This window comes from Epinephelus lanceolatus, chromosome 4 (assembly GCF_041903045.1).
Source record: "Epinephelus lanceolatus isolate andai-2023 chromosome 4, ASM4190304v1, whole genome shotgun sequence".
Lineage (NCBI taxonomy): Eukaryota > Metazoa > Chordata > Actinopteri > Perciformes > Serranidae > Epinephelus > Epinephelus lanceolatus.
In genome coordinates, this window is record NC_135737.1 from 46,982,421 (window position 1) to 47,002,475 (window position 20,055).

General features: G+C 42.3%; 1 protein-coding gene across 1 annotated transcript; it reads right to left on the reverse strand.

Moving 5' to 3' along the window:
* Positions 1 to 1,015: 1,015 nt before the first annotated feature.
* LOC117260190 (P2Y purinoceptor 14) lies at positions 1,016 to 17,909 on the reverse strand. The gene is made up of 2 exons (XM_033632111.2): positions 17,769 to 17,909; positions 1,016 to 2,579 (listed from the first exon to the last, which is right to left on the reverse strand). Exon 2 carries the CDS (start codon positions 2,575 to 2,577, stop codon positions 1,534 to 1,536), a length of 1,044 nt encoding a protein of 347 aa, XP_033488002.1. The 5' UTR covers positions 2,578 to 2,579; positions 17,769 to 17,909; the 3' UTR covers positions 1,016 to 1,533.
* Positions 17,910 to 20,055: the final 2,146 nt, after the last annotated feature.

Here is a 20,055-nt window from a genome sequence, read left to right on the forward strand (position 1 = left end):
GGAAATTTAAAAAGAGAGTTTAAAAAATTAGGTAGTTGATACCAAGGTTTAAACATTTTTTTTAAAAAAAAATCATATATGTATGTCACATTTTATCATTTAATGCCAACTTTTCAATATTTGTATTTATTTTTTAAATTTATGTATTCAGTTTAAAATTTTGCATTTATTTTACTAATTTAATTTTTTTGCATCCCCCTATTGATTTTCCCAAACCTTTTGTCTGTATTTTTTAAAAATAAATAATAAATAACATTTGACAATAAATGTAAAAAAAAATAAATATAAATGAAAAATAAAAAGTCTGTGTAAAAAAAATCAAATTTATTAAAAAAAAAATTAATGCCAACTATTTATAATTTTAATTGTGTTTAATTTAATTTATTTATCAAGTAATTCATTCTTTTATTATTTAATTGTGGCACTTCCGTCCTGCCCGTCTGTCAGGATTCATTGTAGAAACACTGCCTCCCTGTGGAATAAAACATAAACAACAACAAAATATTTTCTCCTAATATTTCCTACATTATCATATAGTCTATATATTTAATTTATTCTGTTGTTTCACTTCACAAATATCAATGTTTTATTTTTAATTTAATGTTCTGTGTAGAAACCAACAGTTACCTCGACACGCTTTGACCTCAGATCAGATTATTCTGTCAGGTTTTCCTGTGGTTGGAGGAACAGCTTCAGTCTCATCATCATCATCATCATCATCATCATCATCATCACTGTAAAACACACTCGATTCAGATGTCTAAATCTTAAAGTTATTAAAAGTCCAACCACTCAGAGAGAGGAGCGACTTGTTTGACTCGAAGCCACAAAAACCAAATCAGCTGACCTGAGTGAAAAGTTAACGAGTCACAGTAACGTGATGAGTCGGTGTCACAGGTTTGATGCCCAGTCATCGCCGTCCACTTTCACTTCCACATCAGCACTTCCTTCTCTTTACTCTCTTTCCTTCCTTTAATTTGGTTGTTCAACAATAAACAACACCGTGTTATAAACATGTTATTTAGTAATATTTACTGTTTGTTATTTACAACTTTACAAACAATATTCTGCATTTACACACATTTCTGTCTGAAAATATCACGTTATGACATCATGGTGATAAAAACAATAAGTAAACTGCTTGTTTAGGAACATTTACATTCATTTAAGTTACTTTGAAATCTGAGTCACAATAAAGTTCACCTTCCAGGAAAAACACACAGAGGTGAATTTACTGACAACTTTCTTTTTTAAATTACTGCGACAACATTCACACGACACCACAGTCTGATTAAGGCTCAGTGTTCCTCGTTTCCTCTCCTTGTCTCCTCTCTTGTTTCCCCTTCTTCTTGTTGCTAACTTCTGCTTCCTTGTGTCCTCTCTCCTTCAGTGACCCAGAAATCACTCCCCCTCTGCAATCATGGAGGATGTTCCAGTCTTTGTCTCTCCTCCCCTTATCTTCTCTCTTGTCTCCTCTCTTGATTCCTCTCCTTGTCTCCTCTCTTGTGTCTCCTCTCCTCGCCTCCTCCCCTCCTATATGTGGCTCAGACTCTGGGCGGTGGTCAGGGACCTCCTCCTCTCTCTTCCTGACAGTTTCCTCAGCAGCGACTCTCTGAAGGTTCGGCACATCAGGAAGTAGATGATGGGGTCGAGGCAGACGTTGAGCGCCGACAGGAAGAGCGTCCCCTCCTTCAGCTGGAACAGCAGGAAGCGGGTGTCCCAGCTGAAGCCCGACGCCTGCGTTTGGCTCAGAGTGTACGGTATGCGGCAGACGTGGTACGGCACAAAGCAGATGAAGAACACGCCCAGGATGCTGAAGATGCTGCGGTTCGACTTCCGACAGACATCGCTGTTGTCGGTGCGGACACGGCGGTAGGACTTGTAGACCCGGCAGGCGATGGAGGCGTAGCAATAGGCGAGGACCACCAGCGTCGCCCAGAAGAGGCTGACACTGAAGAAGGTGGACACCCGGTGCCACTGCATGCCCAGCTCAGTCTTTAGCTGCATGCAGTGCCGTGCGTTCGTCTCGTTGGCTGGTTGGCTGGTCAGCACGACGTTGGGCAGCACGCAGAGGAGGAGGAAGCCCCAGGTGAAGAATGCCAGCACCCGGGCGAAGACGACACTCTGCAGGAGATGCAGCAAGGAAACAATGCCACACCTGGACCTGCAGGAGGACAACGACGAGGAGGGAGAGGAAGTGTGTCGGAAGATCTTGACGTAGCGTTCAAGGCTGATGAAGCCCATGAAGAGAATCCCCACGTACATGGAGGAGTAGAAGAGCACGGCGGTGTAGCGGCAGATAACCACGTGGAGGCGCCAGCCGCCCACTCCCAGCTGAGTCATCAGCTTGAAGGGGAAGGTGGCGAGCATGAGGAGGTCGGCCACGACCATGTTCTTCAGGTACACCACCAGGCCCGAGTCACTGGGCACTCTGAAGAAGATCCAGGCGGCCACACCGTTCAGAGACGCTCCAACAACGCAGATCACCAGGTAGAGCGGTGGGAGCACCTGCAGGGTGAAGATGCTGCTGAAGTCTGATTGGTTGGTGGGGGCGCAGGTGGAGTTCAGGGGATCCATGACTGGAAACACACAAACAAACACAGTGAGAAAAGAAGGATCATGTTTATCCTTTGGTTTTGTTGTTCAGGTCATATCGGATAAACAGAATACACATAGGGCAGCTTTGTCTACATGTGACACACTAGGTATCCTCCTGCGTTTGCTGTTGACACTCCAGGACGCCACAACCATCACCGGCACATCAACAAAAGCACGTGGTTAGGTTTAGGAAAAACTTCATGGTTTGTCTCTACATTCATACACAACATGAACACCAGGTACCCAGGTCTGATCCAACCCCTCCCACCTGCCCTACAGGGACATTCCAGCTCCTTATATAACGTTGATATTTCAAACTGACGCCATCCAGTGGCGTGTCATACCATTGCGACAGGTGCCATCATAACACCACTAAAGGTTACTGTCCAACACATCCTCACTGTGACCTCGTCACATGTCCACGTTTGGTCATGGACTTTCCACGTCCACATATGACGTCCAAGGTACCCTGGGTGTGTTGGTTGTTGACGTTCTGGGACGCCATGTCAACTTCAGCCTGTTACATGTATTGTCTGTTTTCAAAATACACTTCTGTTTTCACAGGAAATGTACAGTTTGCATACAGTCTCTTTCAAAATAAAAGCACTGCGTTGATGTTTTTTTCCTTAACAGCTAACGCACGTGGTTGGGTTTAGGAAAAAAGATCAGGGTTTGGCTTTAGAATCTCACAGGATGCAAACACCGCTCTCTCGGGTGAAAGTCGGTGTTTGTTAGACCCATCCACCTCCCCTCTGTCTTGTACTTACCCACCATACTCGGACTTTTGCCGCCTTAACTTTCATCCTTGTCCCATCGCCAGGCACCATTAAATTGCATATCATGCCAATGTTAAAGGACGTCTTTATTCACTGGTTTCTGACACTGCAAGTTACTGTCCAAGCACCGGATTTGGACAACTTTGTAGTGACACCGAGCTCTACTGTCTGGCTGCGTTACAAACTCACGCCGCACTGCGGTGTATGATACCACCACAAAGGCATTCTCGGAACCCATCGCCGTCTGCCGGAAGTCAGACGGCGATACAGCCTCTGGGGGCAGACCCTCGATTTTTTGGCATTCCGGTTTGATTTGGGTGGAGGAGGCGAATTTCCGTTTCTGACTTCCGTTTATATATCAGTAAATATGCTGAACCATTGCGATGGATTCAGAGTTTGCAGTGATGCCAGTTATGTCCCGCCTCATTAGTTCACCACACAGACCGTTTAACCTGGCAACAACTGCAGCCGGCTCAAACGTGATTGGTCAATATCACGCGGACTACAAACAGCCTACAACCGGAAACCAGGGCTCTTCCGCTCTTCTTCCGGAGGCAAGTTCTCCGGGGTTTGCCTACAGACTCTGCATTCACTGAATGTAGAGTCTGTATATAGAGACTACCACAAAGGTGGCTTTTGGACTCAGGTGTCTGACGCCAAAATCACTGACAAAGCGGCGGTATTTGACATCTTCGCAATGAGAACGGGCTGAGCACCACCCTCTCGTCCAAATATGGTCACTTCTGGCACCAACAATAGAAGCCTCAAAACAATGGGTGACGTCATCGTATCTACGTCTTTTATAAATAGAGTCTGTGTTTCTAACTTTTCCTCAAATGCATCGTTCTGTGAGACTAAAATCCATTTACAATATTAAATACTCAAATAGAAGCTTGTCATGTTGAAACCTAGTTTTATTAGCCTTTCTTAACATCTATAAATATTATTAACATAATTTGTTTTAACCCTGAATGACTTTGGATCACTTTATGTACAAACCAAACACCGTTCTGACACTTCAGGGTTGTGACTTTAGATTTTATTTTCAGGCTTTTAGTCAGATTCACGACCTGCTATAAAGACACTTACTGAGACGTCTTCATCTGGTCTTACTGAGTTGTGAGAGTTGTCAAGATGAGAGCACCTGAGCTGTTGAGAGGCTCGTGGAGCTCAGGTGTGTGAGCCTCTTTCTGGATCTGTGAACACTCCTGTGCACATTCACAACTTCCTGTTTCTTTTAGTAAAGTGTCCTAACAGTCCATGAAGATAACGTGTTGTGTTCAGTTCACAGGCAAAGTGCTGATTGCAGTTTATTTTATATCTGTAAAGTGTTTTATCTGTTTTCTAGTAAACTGAGTTTATTAGCGTTTGGTTTTATCTTTTACTGCTGCAGTTAGTGTTGGCCTCCGGTCACAGGAGGAGTTCACGTGGTGAGTTGTGGTGTTACAGTATAATTTAAGGGTCACTGGTAGAAGTTTGAGTGTTTTTCTGTTCAAACGTGTGTTTATTTGTGTGTGTAGCTTTGGTTACAGATGGTATACTTTCTGTGCACTGGCCTATGTATTGGTGCACCACACCCCTGCTGCAGGACGCTCTACATTTTGAGTGATTTTATAATATCACTGTGAGGGACTAATAAAAGCCTGTTATGGTATTTTGACCCAAACTGACTGTTGGCTTCATTACTGAAGTTCACCTGTAGTTATATAGGACAGTGAACTCGGGTGTTACATTAAGAAGTAGAAGGAGCTTCTGCACTTTTGATTCCTGGGCATAACATGCCACTAATGAGTTTAAATCCCAGGTAAAAATTCAGTTTTTGTACGTCTGCCTCTGAAAGTCCATTATTAGCTTAAAGTACACAGTAGATGTATATTTTCTCTGTCAGGAGGCTGCAGACGCTTCACATATAGATATGAACAAAGGAGTCATAGAGGAAGCTTGTGTGTGTGTGTGTGTGTGTGTGCGGCTCCACTGAAGATCCCCGTTAACTCCCCACAGACACCTTTCATGTTCATGAAGTGAACACACAGCGCTCTGTTTACACGGGGGACACATGCACAAACAAAAAGCATCTTCAACTGCCGTTTGTCCTGCTGTTCACACACACTTCCCTCCTGACACTGATTAATCCCAGTCCAACACACACACACGGTCCTCCTTAGAAAAACAGGACATTTCCAGAGAAGGACGACATCAGGCTGCCTTTGGTTTTCCTGTCTTTTATTTTTAGCCCCTGTCTCGACCTGACCCGGTCTCAAACTTGTGATTTGTGCTGCCTCTGTTCTAGTCCTGTCACATTTCCTCTAAATCCAAAGTGGTTGATCATTACAGAGGTAAAACCCAAACAACCTGAAACATTCTTGAGCGTCTTCCTCCTGCGCTGATCTGAGCCAGAAACAGTTAATATCAAGTACATATCTTTAGTAAGGATCATTTCTGAGGGTTCCTCTCACTTCCTGTGTTTACTCTGAGCACTTTATTTCACATGAAGCAGCTGTGCAGTGAGATTATAGCAGACAAACATTCCTCCCAGCTCAGTGTGTCTGTATACACCACCACTCTGTATCGAAACAGCTCCAGTTTATAAAACCACAGTCAGGTTTCCAACCAGTGTCAAACACACGCAGCTATAAATCCACAACGTGTGACACTGCAAGTTGCCGCCCGGGCGCCAGATTTCAGCGACTTTGGAGTGAGACCGGGTTGGTTATCCACACCAGCAGGGCAGACCCCAAACACACCGGAGGGATTATAGATCCTCAGGAGGAGCTGGAAGGTGTAGTTGGGAGAGGGATGTCTCAAGTACCTTACTGACCCTGCTGCCCCTGAGACCTGAGTCCGGATCAGTGGATGAAAATGGATCAGTCTCTATCAGTGTTAGTTCATATGACGAGATATAGGTCTTTGGGAACATAGGGATGACTCTCCTAAAGTCCTGGAAGGTGATGTCTTCTTTTCGGTCTTTAAAGAGGCAACAGATAGGATTCGTTTTTTTTTTAGCTTGACACACACCCTTGTGAATTCATATGTGATTACGACCAGTCTCTGCTTTGTTCTGGTGGTGGGTTGGCCAAAGTTGCCTACGGGTTACATCTGTAACAGGAAATCTATGGAATTGGGAGCTGGCGATGTTTTTATTCCCACAGCTGTTCGCACCATTTTGGTATTCCTCTGTTTACCTACAGCACCTGGTGAGGGTGTGTCGTGAGCCCGAGCCAGTGTTTGTGCTGTAGTAGTAGGTATATACAGGGCTAGTACATCTTCTTCCTCACTAATAATAGCCTACTGGCTCTCTGTTAGAAACAGCCGGTGAAGTTTTCGTTAGCCGTTGCTATCCTGTGCACATGCACAGCGTGGTGATGAACTGGCTGATTGATTTCTGTTGGCGTGCTGTCTTGCGGGCCTGCACGGCGGAGTGATACTGGCCAGAAAATAGTCCCAACTGATAGCAAGGTCTGACGTAATGCGGGGATGTTTTAAAATGATTGAAATAGTCTAACAAAACACATGCATAGTTTTTTGTAGCTTAAAACCTTTTGGTTACGTGTCCCCCGTACATCTTAAGAACTACTTTTTCTCCGGTAAGCTACGGGCGATTTCTCAGAGCAGGAGGCTCGTTGACAGTAGTGACACGGTCACATCAGAGCTACAGATGGTCAGCGTTTCACACAACTTCATGTCCAAAAACCTGAACTATCACTTTAAGGGCTCTGCATAAAAGAGAGACAGCTAACGCTAACTAGCCCCCCTCCTTCCATTACAGCAGAATTGAGCGTGAGAGGTGCTGATGATAACATCTAGAATGAGATCAGAAAACCCTGCACAGACTGTTGTGGCCTTTACTCAGAGATGACCCATACTTTTTTAGTTGGTATTTGAATGGTACAGATGCAGGAGATGCTGATCAGCAGCAGAAAAGCAACAACTTCTTCTTTCAGCCGAGCACAAGAAGTGATGCAATGACCCTGTGAGCTGTTTCAGAGGAGCTGGTATCAATGTTCAGAGGAAGCGTACGTGTAGCTGTAGAGATTGTTTAGATTACACTATTTGCAAGAGTTATTTGTTAATCAAAACTGCCTCCGTCCAGCTCGCTGCATCACACACACGAATGTTTGTGTGAAGCAATCGAACCGAGTCAGTCACTGGAAACAAACACATAGTATTCAAATCAGTGAGTCTGGTGCAAACATTTTGTTCTCTACATAGTCACTGCAGCATGGTTCAGGTTAGGCAAAGACTGGAAATAATTCCATTTTGTGGGAAACACTCTTCTTAAATTTTTTTATTTTTGGACTCAGAATCAGGAGCAGATTATCAAACAGCCGGCCCCTGGGCACAGATATGCAAAAGGCCCCCAGCCTCTCCTACATAGGGGCAAGACACACACACTTTTTAGCTGTTTAGCCTCATTTTGTGATGTTGTTTTGCATCTTTTTGTTGCCATAATGCATCTTAGTATTACTTCTGTGTCTCTTTGAGGTAATGTAGTGTCATATTTGGTCATTCTGTGTCTCTTTGTAGTTGTTTTGTGTCTCTTTGAACGAGAGTTTCCTGTAATATCGCAGGGACTGTATCTTCTACATGTATAGACCATATATATATACCAACGCCAGTGAACTCTGCTCCGAGGCCTATTCTATCCCAGTAGGGCTAAGCGATCATAATATTGTGGCCACTGTGAGGAAAACTAAAGTGCCAAAATCCGGACCTAAAATTCTATTTCAGAGAATATATAAATCTTTTAATGAGGTAGCTTTTGTAAAAGATATACAAGAGTTGAGCTGGAATAGGATATGTGCCATACAGGAGACTGTTGAACTCTTCACTGATATGGTATTGAAAGTAATTAATGTACATGCTCCGCTCAGAAAGTTCACTGTAAGAGGCAACTCTGCTCCTTGGATTGATGATGAATTGAGAAGCAAAATGACTGAGAGAGACAACACTAAGATGGCAGCTACAAGATCCAATGACCCTATGGATTGGATAAAGTATAAGAAATTAAGAAACTATGCAACTAAAATGAATAGATCAAAGAAAAGAGCATATTTTCATAATAAACTATCTGAATACAAGAATAATGGGAAAAAACTCTGGGCCACTTGTAATACCATATTAGGCAGGGGTAAAAATATTTCCTCCTCATTTGTAGAGGCTGATGGTGCCCATCTGACCAAACCTTCTGAAATTGCTAACTACTTTAACACTTTTTTCATCGATAAGGTGTCTAATCTAAGGAGTAAGATGAGCGGTTCAACAGGGGATATGAGAAACTCTACTTATTTAATCACAGATAATATCATGAATGATAAAAAATGCTCATTTACATTGAAGCCTGTATTAGTTGAAGAGGTAATGCAACTTCTGATGTCAGTAAAAAACAACACACAGTTTGGTCTTGATAATATAGATGGCAGATTGATAAAAATAATGGCTGAACATATTTCAGTACCTGTGAGTCACATCTTTAACTGTAGTCTTAGGAATGGAATCTTTCCACAGGCATGGCGAGCAGCCAAAGTAATCCCAATCATAAAGAACAACAAGAATGCCTTTAATGGGTCCAACTGTAGACCAATCAGCATCCTTCCTGTGCTCAGTAAGATACTGGAGAGAATTGTATTTGATCAAATATTGACATATTTTATCACTAATAGATTAGACTCAATTTATCAACATGCTTATAAAACAGGCCACTCGACAGCTACGGCACTTTCACAGATGACTGAGGAATGGCTCAGTCATTTGGATAATAGAAAAATTATTGGTGCTGTTTTGATTGATTTCAGTGCTGCATTTGATGTAATCGATCATAAGCTTTTACTAGCAAAACTCTGTGCTTACGGGTTTAATATCAATGCTATGGGCTGGGTTAAGAGCTACCTACATTCTAGAATGCAATGTGTATATTTTAATGGTAACTTCTCCTCTCTTAAACATCTTGAGTGTGGAATTCCACAGGGGAGTTGCCTTGGTCCTTTATTATTTTCTATTTTTACTAATGATTTGCCATTGGCTTTGAATAGGGCAACCTTGACTATGTATGCGGATGATTCCACTGTGCATGCTGCCGCAGACAGTTACAGTGAACTTAATAGTCTCCTTCAGAAGGAACTTGACTCAGTCTCTGAATGGATCGAAAGTAATAGACTTGCTCTTAATATAACAAAAACTAAATGTATTGCCTTCAGCTCTAATTCCGCGCTTAGGAGGGATAATCATCTCTCCTTATACATCAAGAACACAGCTCTTGAGCAAGTTGATAAAGTCAAACTTTTAGGATTGACTTTTGATGAGAAATTATCTTGGACTACTCATATTGATAACACAGTTCTCAAAATGAGCAGAGCCATTTCAGTAATTAAAAGATGTTCCTGGTATTTGAATAATCACACTAGGAAACTTGTAACTCAGGCACTGGTACTCACTCATCTTGACTACTGCTCTGTTATATGGTCTTGTGCTTCAAATAAAGACATGCACAAGCTTCAACTCGTGCAAAACAGAGCCGCACGCCTGGTCTTAGGTTGCCCCTTCAGAACCAATGTCAAAAGCATGCATTCCAAGCTCCAGTGGTTGACTGTGGATAATAGGCTGGCTTGCAATCTTCTTTCTTTTTTTCACAAAGTCTATACCTTAAATAAGCCCACATGTTTCTTTTCTAGAATTTGTCACATTCACAATGTTCACAACCATCATACAAGACAGGTTGCAAAGGGCTTAATTGCTGTACCTCTTGCAAAATCATGCTCAATGCAAAAAAATGGTCTTATAAAGGGCTATATCTTTGTGGAACAAGCTTCCTGATAATGTTAGAAGCATAGATTCAGTAATTGTTTTTAAAAAATGTCTTAAAAAGCAATGCCTTGACAGGCAGAAGGCATAGATTATTATTATTTTAAGTCTGTTTGATTTTTGGTTCGTTCAGGGTTACCTTAAAGTTTAACATGTCCTATTACTGACTTGTCAGTGTTATTTGTCACTGTTGTTACTGTTGCTATTGGTATGTTATTGTTGTATTGAATATGTTTTGTTTTGATTTTTTTATTATTATGATTTTTTTTTTTATTTTATCTTGTTTATAATTATTGTTCTTCTATAATTAGTATTCTATAATTATTCTCTTGAATGATTGTTTATTCTTTATAACTATTCTTTATATATAGTTGGTGAGAATTTTGTCATTATGGGTACTATGCAGCTTTTCATATTATTTGTAATTTAGTTTTATTTTATGTACATTTGATTATTTTATGTCCTTTTTTAATGGACCCCAGGAAGAGTAGCTGCTTCCAGGTGTAGCAGCTAATGGGGATCTCAATAAAATCAAATCAAATCAAATCTTTGTAGTAGTTTTGTGCAGGCATGTGCACAGATAGACCAGGTGGTGCTCAAGCAACTGCTCTTTTGCCTTCTGTCATGATAAGTGCCCTTTTTGCAAGACTTGTTTGTCTATTTCTTTTTAATAATTATATATGACCCACGTCTGATAATTATTTTTTAAACAAAAATGACACGCAGTTTGGAGCTGTGCTGCGCAGAGGAGTCCAAAAATTAAAAAAAATTAAGAAGAGTGTTTCCCGCAAAATGGAATTATTTTCAATCTTTCCCTAACCTGAACCAGTGACCATGTAGAGAACAAAATGACACTCACAACACATCACATGACGCTTCTGATGATGACGACAGACGCAGTCGTCAAAACTGTCAAGACATGACAAAACAACACTCAGGCCTGTAATAAGAACCATATCAAGGTAAGTGTAAAAAGTAGGCTGCATGAATTTGTTTGGACTATATTCAAAGCTTATTTAGAAGATAATAATAAGAATTAGCACGTGACCATTTCAAAAGAAAGAGGAGAGCAAATTAAGGAGAGGAGAGGAGAGGAGAGGAGGAGAGACGAGAGGAGAGAGCACAGAGTTGTTCAGTTTTGTGTAAAGATTTGTTGATTGTGATGTTATTTACTTCACAGATCACTGAAGTGTGCACAGTGTGTTGTTGTTTTCTTTGTTGTCTGTTATAAATAACTGACAAATGTAGTAAGTGAATGTGCAGCAGCTGCTGGGTGTATATAGTATAGATATTAAGACACCTCATGTATCAGCTCGGCAGACGTTTCTCTGCTCGTTACTGTGAACAAATGTGCTGTTTGCACTTAGGCCTCAATAAACCCTCTGCTGCTGGCAGATAGACACCAGCACGAGCACTTCGCACATGCACACACAAAAAGTCTCCACACTTTGGGCCCATGGGCCTGTTCAGTAAAACTAATAAACTATTACTGGAATACAGGAGGAAACATTATTAAAATGTATACAACTTCATCTCACATGTCACAAACCCTGTTGTACCAGTGTGAACTAATAAGATGTGCCGGTGACGGATGACTTCACTGACAAACTAACTACAAGACAGATGATACACCACTATACATAAAAAAGCCCTCTAGGACTGTGTCCTTTTGTAGTTTTCTATGTGGTCTGCAGGATGGAAAACTATGGCAAAGATGAACTGCAAAATAAAAACAAAGAAATAGTTCGAAACACTGATTTAAAGATAATAAGACAATGAAGAGCATCAAATCTTCACATTTGAGAAGCTGAAAACCCACTTGAAACAACTGATACATTATGAAAGTTGTCAAATAATCTCCTGTTGACTGACTAATCCAGTAATGAACTCATCTTTCAGTTCTTAATACGTTACATGAATACATTTGGCACATCTTTGTCAAAAGCCACTGACAGTTATATTTCAACAGTTAAAATAACAGTTAACAAACATATAAAGAGACATTTGTTAAAGAAAAACACGTTATAATTACATCATGTGTTTATTTTCCAATGCATATCACTTCCTGTGGTCGGTACGCTCTGCGGCTGCAGTTTATGTTTCCTATTTCCCATCCTGCTCTTTTATTATCACGAGTTATTCTGCAAATATTTTGATTAGTTTTTTGCTTGTGAAATTGCAAAACTTTCTCATAAAATGACAACCTCACCTCAGAGACCTTTTCACCAACAGTGGCCCCAAAACAAGGCAAGAAGAGGCACTTTCAATTCATGTAGAACTCAGTGTGAAAATGCACACAGAAAAAAAAGATGCATGTGCAGGTGAAGAAAATTTCAGAAGTCACAAACCACCAGAGCTGACAAATAAACCACAGAGACACACACACACGGTCACAGTTCAGATCAGAGTACAGTCTCTTTCCCTGACATGATACCATCAACACAGACCATACATCGAAAAGAGTTTTGGTTACCAAACACTAACGTCACACTCCTGACCGTAACCAGGTGTTTCAATCACCTGGACTTATGTTTCTACAAAGATACCTGCAGGTCCAGGGCCGTGCAGAGAGCTTCGATGGGTTAAAAGGGCGCACATGAAACAATATTTTAAAACATAACTTACAGCATAACCTGTTGAATTATTGCAACCCATATTAAAACTGAATGTAACAGTGAACCTTACAACAAACCGCAGCACACTATTGCATTGCACGTGCCTGTGTAGGTCACAGAGGAGGTGAGGAAACAACCTACTGAATCTCAACATCGCATTAAAGCCGAAAAGAAAAAAATATATATAAAAGAATCATTCTGAACTTCTTGTTCTTTACTGATTCTTTATTCTGCACCTTTGAGTTACTTTGTAGATTTAGAAGAAGAAAACAACATACAATCAGCACATAAAACATGATGCATTACTACAGATTAACATTTACAGTCAGTAACGGTGTCCCTCAAGGCTCTGTCTTGGGTCCCCCTCTGTTTATAATCTGCCTACTTCCTCTCGGCTACAGAGACTGTTGGTGTCATTCTACAACTGCTCCATCCAGTCAGTGCTGAGCTACAGCATGACGCTCACTGGATGCCCTCTCCCCTCTCTGGAGGACATTTACAACACCCACTGCCTCAGGAGAGCCCAAAACATCCTCCAAGACCCTTCTCACCCTGGTCACTGTCTGTTTGAACTGTTACAGGACAATCAAATCAAAAACTAATAGACTGAAAAGCTGTTATCACAGTGAACTATGCACAAATCTGAAATAACTTGAAGATTTAATTCTGACAACTTCTGCTGGCTGGTGCAATAAATCCTGATGTGCAATATTTATCATGTGCAATATCTATCGTGTGTGTGTGTGTGTGTGTGTGTGTGTATGTGTGAGAGAGAGAGAAAGAGAGAGAGAGAGAGAGAGTGTACAGCTTTACATAGTATAGTTGTATACTAAATAGCATAGTTTTTTTTTACGGTTTTAAACTTTTTCTTTTGTATTTACTTAACTTGTATTGTGCCTGTTGTTTATCTTGTTTGTTCTCATTTGCTGTTTGTCTTTAGTATCCTTTAAATAGCACTGAATCTGAGAGCTCTACCTCAATTTCGTTGTACTTGTGCAATGACAATAAAGATATTCTGATTCTGATTCTTCTTTTTTAACATCCATTTAACGTCCACTTCCATTATTATGCAGATGACACCCTGCTCTATCTGTCCACCAAACCTACCTCCACCCTCCAGCCCTCCACCTTCTCTATCTGCCTTCAGGATATCAAATCCTGGTTCTCCTACTTCTTCAAATTAAACAGTGATAAAATGGAGTTTCTTTTAATTAGCACCAAATCCACCTCAGCAAAAACTGAGGGCCTCTAGTTTCCCGGCGCGGCGCAGGGTGGCGAACCCCGCGCAGAGCTAGTTTCGAGCAGCGCAACCCGAGGCGCGCTCAGTTTGGTAGTTTGGCAGACCGAGGTGCGCTGAGATGGGTGTGGCGGCGCAGCAGGGGGAGGTGTCGATAGATCCAGCTTGGTGCAGTGACAGTTTTGTGCCAAAAGGCTTCGCCGAAGGTGCGCTAAAAGCTCGCAAGCTGAAACCAGGTCTACTGTCAGCGCAGGGGGAGCGCAGCCGGTGTAAGTGGAAATTTGGCTGACCGGCGGACAGTGCGCACACGTCAGCAAAACCTCACAGGCAGGTTTCCAGAATATCAGGCACATTAACGATGCAATAAATACCCAAAAACCACTATTCAATGCAACTATCTGCAATCAGCACATAAATGTATCTCTATATCGACTGTCCCGTCACATCTGATGTCAGATCAAAGGGGATTGGCACCGTTTGGCACGTTTGGCACGCGTAATGGAAACCCAACCTGATTTGATTAACACAGCTGCAAACTAATGAGCTCACATCCCTCTCAGCCAACCACAAACAGCCACAGCATCAGATAGGGAGTATATATTCAGCATCTGTCATCTTAGAAAAGTCAAAAGAAAAGAAACAGAGTGAGACTGCGAGAGAGAAAGAGAGAGCGCGCGAGAGAAACGCAACATTGATTTACAATTGTGGTGACCTCCTCCCAGGCTACCTTTGCATCATCAGCCCGTGGAGGTCTGCTCGCAGTTCCGTATATTCGGACACTGCGAGCTTGGTCCTCCCGGACCAAAACATCAGTTTCCTCCTGGGAGAAGTTTGGCCGTCTGACGCTGCTGCTCTGTTCTGCCATGGCGAATTGAGTAAACGCTCATTACGCCTTCGTGCGGCGCATTTAAGGGCGAGGAGAGGGGCTCATTTGATTGGTGTGATGTGTGTAAAACCCACTCCACACCTTCTCTCCTCCCTCTTTCCAACTTGCGCAGGTAGGAGGGACGGAGGTGGGAAAGAGGAGTAGCTGCGCCAGGCGCATGGTGTGCCAAACTTGCAAAATCCACCTGACCACACCCAGTTGGCAAAGCGCAGGTGCGCTGCACCTCCGCCTCGCCCGGTCTGCGAAACTAGAGGCCATTATGTTGATAGCTCCTCAGTTTCCCCCTCCCCGCAGGTTAAGGGTCTTAGTGTCATCCTCGACAGCACTCACATCCATAATGTCACTCTGTCTGCCTATTTCCTCTTACGCAATATTAACCGCCTTCACTCGTCCCTCACACCACACAGTACCACCATTTTTGTTCACACCCTGGTTACACTCTATATTGGTTCCTGTAACTCGCTTATTTTCGGTTTCCTTCTCAAGTCCATCCACAAAATTCAGCCGGTCCAGAGCTCTGCCGCTCACATCATCACCAGAACCCCCTCCACCAATCACATCACTCCTGTCCTTCAGCAGCTTTACTGGCTCCCTGTTAAATAACACGTTGACTTTAAGATCTTACTCCTCACCTTTAAGGCCATCCACAGCCGAGCTCCTCTGTACCTCATCCACACCCCCACCCGCACTCTCAGCCTTCAGCCGCTCCGCCGCCATCTCTGGAACTCCCCATTGGACAATCGTAACATCAACTCCACCTCTTTCAAACAGTCTTTTCAGTCTGAATGCGTCCGTCTACCAACACACATCCACTATTTACACAGAATGTTATTCACTGTAAACTTGTTGTTTACCTGTACAGTGACCTTGAGTGTCATGAGAGGCGCCCATAAATAAAACGTATTATTTTTATTATTATTAAGATCAGGAGCTGTTTCCTTGTTTCCAGTCTGACTGCAGCTTCATATACACTACAGATAAATACCCATCAATCAATGTGGTGTCCACCTGTTGGCAGGTTTTGACCTTTTAACCCGACCCACTCAGCGAGCTTGCAAGAAGAGCTGCATTTCTCTGTTCCTGTGTGAAAGTGTAACCACCTCACAGCAAAGTGTTTTTAAAACCACGCTGTGGGATTCTGCTCTTTGTTTCCAGTAAACACAGCTAAATAAAAGCATGTGTCATCATTGCATTGTTTTTTTTATTCGTTTTGAAGTGACTTTATGGTGTATTTCTTACTCTGTGGGTTATTCCTTTGATATTTAAGTCCTAATTGCTGCAGGTAAACCAACGATCAGAAGATCCAGAACCCTGATTTACGTGGTCTAAAATGCCATCGTGCTTCAGAGAGGGAGAGGCAGGGATGAGGACTGTGTGTCTTCAACTCGGTGCCAGATAACAGAGCAGCACTAAATGTTTCACAGAGAGTTGCTGGAGCAACAGGAGCACAGCTATAAGAACTTCTTGACAGTGATGACTGAGACAAACAACAGACCTGAGCTTGCTAAGGAAATCAGTGGACTACGAGAAAGACTTCACTACACTCAGAAAGATGTGGATGAGCTTACTGACAATAAATTCTTAGAAATGAATTCAGAAATTTCAAATTGTAGTGAAAGCATCTGCTCATTCCTGCCGAAAATGGACTTCTTGGAAGGTCAGTCCCGACGGAGCAACATTGTGATTGACGGCATCCAAGAGTCTAGCAATGGAAGCGATGGAAGCGAAGGAAGCTGGGCTTAATCAGAGACTAAAGTGTGAAACCATCTCTCAGACAAGCTCAAAATCACCAGGACTGAGCTGGAACAGGTGCAACATACCAGGCGTTCAGCTGGTTCAGAGAGAGCTCAGCCAACTGTGGCAAAATTCCTCTGATTTAAGGACAGAGTCAGAGTCAAGGAGAAAGCTAAGGATCCAAAAGGATTGAACGTTCATCAGTAATCTCATACCAGCCATGAAGACTGCGCCAGAGTGAGGGGACATTGTTTGCCTCTCATCGCCTGAGGAGTGACAGACAAGCCCAACGAGGGCGCCAGTAATCCCAGTATAGCCACTCCTGCACCCACTGCACCTGCTGCACATCTGCGTGCTAAAAGAATTCAAATTCAAATTAGGTTTATTAAAAGACACCTGCTAAAGGTGAGGACTAGGGGACCTTTGTGACACTCTGGCTATTTATATAAATAGAAATAAATATTACAATGAAGAGGACAAACTCGCTCTTTGTGAATTCATCTTTGAAGAAGCACCACAAACCACACCACACATCTTGATGAAACTTCTCCGTCTTGCATCAACCCCATGAACTTTTGCAAAATTTATAAAGTTGTCACTTTAGTAAATGTGAAGAAGCGTGTGACTCCTCACGTTCGATGCCTCTGTCTTGTGAAAGTGGGACTGTAATCTCATTACTTCATCTTCAAAATTATGACCTGTGTCGGATGTTTTGTCCCCTCTAACTGTCGTTAATCCTCCTTCCTTACGCTCATTTTAAAGCTGCTGTAATTTTCTAAGTGTGTGGAAAACAGGAGGGACAAACTGCTTTTTTAAAAGTAAAATTACAGCAGTCTCTCAGCTTCATAAGATTGTGTCTGTCTCACATCTCTGTCACTGTTAATGACTCTGTGTCACCGCTGTTTAAACTGCCTGCACTAATAACTCGCACACACACACATCTTTGTTTTGTTTTAACTGTATTTTATCTCGCGTCATGTCTGATAGAGACGTTCACCTCTAGCTGGGGAGAACACTTTGTTATTGTGCATAAAACATCACCATCATTTAATGGAAACTCTAATGTCCACTGTTTGAGATTAAAGCTCTATCTCTCAGCCTGTAGTTGAAGTGAGTGTACTCACCATATAAACAGTGTTGAGTCAGGTTCCCATACAGCTGTTGTCTCTGCCCGTAATATGAGCCAATGCTGTGTGATATGGAAAGTCAAATGAAGCGTGGTTCAGATCTGAAAGTCTGTGGAGGAGTTCCACTTCCTCTCTCTCTCTCTCTCTCTTCAGGATACTGCTGACTCTGTTTCTCTCTCTGTCTAACAACAGTCTGCAGTCGTGGTCGCAGCTGCACCAGCTGACCTGAGCTCAGTACATCACAGTGACAACACTGCTATGCTGATGATTAGCAGGTGTAGTGTTTACTGTCTTTGTGTTAGCATGCATGAGTTAGCAGCACACAGAGTCCAGCTGAGACTGATGGGAGTGATATTAGCTCTGCAGGTATGTGTTGACCTGATGATGGCGCTTAATGCAAACAGGGCTCATTTAGATCGTCTGTGTAAGCAGCTTATTACAACCAACAGTTATCTTCAAGGTCTGCGTTCTTTCATCTGCGTAATATTGTGAAAATTAGGCCTATTCTGACCCGAAAAGATGCAGAAAAATTGGTCCACGCTTTTGTTACCTCAAGGCTGGATTACTGTAACTCTCTATTATCAGGTAGCTCAAGTAATCCCTTAAAAACTCTCCAGCTAATTCAGAATGCAGCAGCACGTGTACTAACAGGAACTAAGAAACGAGATCATATTTCTCCTGTTTTAGCTTCTCTGCACTGGCTCCCTGTAAAATCCAGAATTGAATTTAAAATCCTACTGTTAACTTATAAAGCTCTAAATGGTCAAGCTCCGTCATATCTTAGAGAGCTCATAGTGCCATATTATCCCACCAGAACACTGCGCTCTGAGAACGCAGGGTTACTCGTGGTCCCTAAAGTCTCCAAAAGTAGATCAGGAGCCAGAGCCTTCAGCTATCAGGCTCCTCTCCTGTGGAATCATCTTCCTGTTACGGTCCGGGAGGCAGACACCGTCTCCACATTTAAGACTAGACTTAAGACTTTCCTCTTTGATAAAGCTTATAGTTAGGGCTGGCTCAGGCTTGCCCTGTACCAGCCCCTAGTTAGGCTGACTTAGGCCTAGTCTGCCGGAGGACCCCCCTATAATACACCGGGCACCTTCTCTCCTTCTCTCTCTCGTGATTTGTGATATTGGGCTTTATAAATAAAGCTGAAGTGAATTAATATTTATTATTAGGCACTGACATCTGGTGGCCAAAGTAATTATTTAAAATATAAAAAGCAACACACACCAAGAGGTATAGCGAGGTGCTGATCACTGGCTGAAGACTTGATGATAGAGAACAAGTGTCACACACTCTATATGTATTTCTTTTATTGTGATGATGATGATTCGACCTTCTTCAGGATCAACAATTGAGGCTCAAAGGCTGAAACTTCGTCATCACAATAAATGAAATGCAAATGGAGCAGTGTTAATTTTGACAGCTATTTTAGATTTAGATTAAGTCTTGAGACGAAAATGCTTTTTAGTTTTAGTTTTATCCCTCATAGTTGTAGTCGACAAACGTTAATGACGTTTTGGTCAACTTGGTCAGCTATATTCTAGCTGCCGCTCCGTCTCTGATCTGAAAGTTTGGTCATTCTTTGCTGCTGCTCTAACTGCCTCAGGCTTTCCTCGTTTGCACGTGGAAGCACAGAGGGGTGTGCTCTCTCACCTGCCTCAGGTTTCCGAGGAAGGGCAGAGGGGCCCCAGAACAGAGCCATGACGAAGGCTACAATGTGCTGTACAAAAGGAAAGAGGTTAAAAGAGCACGTAAAGTGACGTAGCATATGAGCTGATGTTGTTACCTGGAGGTGGAGCAGATGGTGGATGGTGTGACACCTGCCAAGCTGCAGACCACTGTTCAAAACCAACAAACATCAAAACCAGTTGTGATTTAAGCTTTTTAGGCACAACAAGTGGGTACTTTTTACCAAGACATTACCGCTTTTCCTGCTGGGATTGCACCCACAAACCAAACCCTCTAACCATAAGTGTGTTTGTAGAAATGTCAACATTTATCTGGTGATCAGATTGATCTAACCAACCTACAGCCGTACCACAATGTAAAATAGTGCCTGTTTAGGAGCCTTTGTTATAAGATCTGACCTCTCTCTGGACCTGTAGAGTTTTTTTGTTTTTTTTTGTCCAACATTGGAGCTCTGTAGCACAAAGAAATAAGACAGACATTAGTATGAGACATTTATTGTTGGTTTGTGTCTCCACATTTGATTGTTTGTCTGTAATAATATATGACCAGACGTATCGTTCAGATACTGAGACGCCCCCAAACATTCACAGAA